The 2805-nt window shown below is 37.0% G+C and overlaps 1 protein-coding gene across 1 annotated transcript in view; it reads right to left on the bottom strand.

Annotated features, from left to right (window-relative positions):
• RB1 (retinoblastoma 1) overlaps positions 1-2476 on the bottom strand; it is a gene marked incomplete at its 5' end in the record, with an annotated part of 62741 nt that extends 60265 nt beyond the window's left edge. The window contains one exon of the mRNA XM_010009869.1: positions 2404-2476. Coding sequence (XP_010008171.1) covers positions 2404-2476 — 73 coding nt within the window. The remainder of the gene's footprint in view (positions 1-2403) is intronic.
• Between the last annotated feature and the right edge of the window lie 329 nt (positions 2477-2805).

Genomic DNA, 2805 nt, shown 5'->3' with positions numbered 1-2805 from the left:
CCCTACACAAATGAATTAAGGCCAACTATAGAACAAAAATGCAGCAGCATCACTCCTTTCAACTGTTTTGCCAGAGCCATGTCTCCAGGGCAGCCAATCCTATAAACACAAATTAACAGTTCGTTTACAGCCAAAGACAGATGATTCATCCCAGATGGACTGAGGGCATGGGAATGGACGCAAGACAAATTCACAGCCAGAAATTCATTTTGAGGGTTTTCTTCTTGACCACAGCCTAACTCAAGATCTTTGTTGATATACCACCACTACAGAAAACGGGCATGACAAGGGCTCAGTATTTGCCCTTGGCTGTCAATCAGTTTCAGTAAGATGACTTCCAGTGACCTTATTTCAAGTCATCATGAATCAAAGCCTACCAATCAAAGATTATTTAGCATGTAATAGCCTATATAGTTTTCTTCCTTGTTTTATTTAGGATTCTGCAGAACCAATGCTGTAACATTGGATAACATAGGTCAGCTCTGTTGAATCAATATAGTTTTCTTTAGGAAAAGATCTAAAACTCTTACAAACTCCTTCAAAGTATTTCTTTCTTATTCTGGTATTACCATTACTACTATTTGATCTATTTTAGCAGATTATTAGTTTGCAAAAATCTAGTGAGAACAACATGAAAGAGTTATAGGCTTAAAATGCTCAAACTGAACTATTGTAAAAGGGGATTCTTGCCTCTCTTCTTTCCAGATGTTGTTGCAAGATGCTAAAGGCACTAACAGAAATAACTTCTATTCTCTACCTCAAGAGGTTCTCCAGTGCTAAACCAGTCACAGGAGGAGATGGTCACAGGAAGTCTCAGTTCCAGTCTGCAGTTAGAGATGTTTATTATTCTGCCAACACTGATGAAAGTTTTGATGACAGCCTAAAAAAAGTGACCCAGGAATAGAAACTTCAAATGAGGTTGTATAAAAGAAGGTCAAGAGAAATGTACATGACAAATATGCAAATGTAGATGTGGTTTTGATTCAAATGGGATACAGGATGTCACACCGTAAATACCGATACCTTAAGTTTTGAAGGGGATTATGTGGAACTTGTTGGCTTACTAAAAACTCAGCTACGCACCCTAATCGATATAGAGAATGAGCTACATGGTACAGGAAACATTCACAAATATGTTTATAACTACAATGGAGTAAGATGTCAGGGAAAAAGAATCAAGATGCACTCACAATAGAAAAACTGATCAGAATTAAAATTCATAGGAAAAATTTCCTAGGAAAGAAAAATCTGACAGCAAATAGTGTACCCATTGCCTACAGATAATTTCTGAAGAAAGACAGTTAGATCCTCCATTTTTCAGCAATAAGAGGTTTAAATTTTCTATTGAACATTATCTGGAATGGAAGATTACTATTAGACAAAGCTCTACACAGAAAATACTTTATTAGCTCACGTGTGTTTCATGCTTTTGCGAAATGCAAGAAACTGCAAGTCTTTTAACATGAGGTTGAGGTGGTTTACCAAGTACAATGTTTTCTTTTTCATAAGAAACTACAACCAAAATGGACTTAATTTAAATGTGAAATTTTATGGATCTGGAACATTTGACCTGCTCATCACTAACTTCTTGGTCTATATAGAGCAACCTTGCTATATTTAAGAACTCATTCACTCCTCCATATAAGCTATATAGTCCATCTTCTCAGTTCTCTTCACTAAGAGCACAGCTCAGCTCTCATGCGAATCAAGTGCTCTGCAGCATCTGCATACCAGTGTAAATGACCCGCTGGAGAGAATTTCAGAAAGTAAGATGAGCAATTAGAAACAAGGAAAGATGACAGAAAAGTCTTCAGGTGCAAGAGACTTTCTGGGAAAAAAAGATAATACAGCAGCAATAATGCATTCTCACATCCATGGGGTACAGAACGATCACCACTGGCTTGAATTACAACACAGAAACAGATCAGTGTAGTACTTCAGTAAGAGTTACACTAGGAAGGACTAACTATGCAGACTGCAGATCTTCCACCGACAGAATTTTTTTAATAGCAGGTTAGACAGGCACTTGATAAAAACAACTCAGGAATTCATGAGTCCGAACAGCTGAGCAGCAGCAGCAGTGTGGGCCACATTTCCCAAACAATGCTATGAACAGCAAACAAAAAATGAAGCTCTTACCCATGCTCCACATACTACAGCAAGTTGCACTGATGAGGTTGAAGCATACCAGACCCTATGTCTCAAGGTCCTTGGCAGATTCTCATTTATATCAATTTCCTAAACCACTTCAATTTTCTTTGAAGAAGTTTGGTTCCATGTCATCTGTTCCTCACACCATTTCTTTCAAACATAGTAAGCAACAATTCACTCAAGTTTCTTTTTTCTGCTTACATCACCCAATATTATATTTCAGATTCTCATTTTGTTGTTCCTTACCAAAACAGTAGCAGAACATAACAAATGCCCTGAACTTGTTCCTAGCAGTATTAGTATGGCTTCCTGTACCTCTCCTAGTCTTTCTCACACCAACAATCACATGCTTCTCACCAAAGCACATTAGTAAATCCACTAAACCTATTTAGTCCATCTGGAGTTTACAGGCATTGATTCCTAATACAGATTTCAGGATAGTTATAAAAATTAAAGAGTATGAGAGAAGTAAGCATCACAGCTGTAAGAGATTTAAATTAAAACAGTAAAATCAACAACTCTAGAACAAACAATTTGTTTACCTGGGTAGGTTGGTTTGGTACACAAAAAAAATGACAGAAAGAACAAAAGTCTTTGTGTGACACTAATGCAAAAGCTCTTATTTATAGAACCATAGAATAGTTAGGGTTGGAA

This window comes from Nestor notabilis, unplaced genomic scaffold (genome assembly GCF_000696875.1).
Source record: "Nestor notabilis isolate BGI_N333 unplaced genomic scaffold, ASM69687v1 scaffold5992, whole genome shotgun sequence".
Classification (NCBI taxonomy): domain Eukaryota; kingdom Metazoa; phylum Chordata; class Aves; order Psittaciformes; family Psittacidae; genus Nestor; species Nestor notabilis.
Note: the sequence above shows the minus strand (reverse complement) of the source record. Positions and strands in the feature narration are given on the sequence as shown.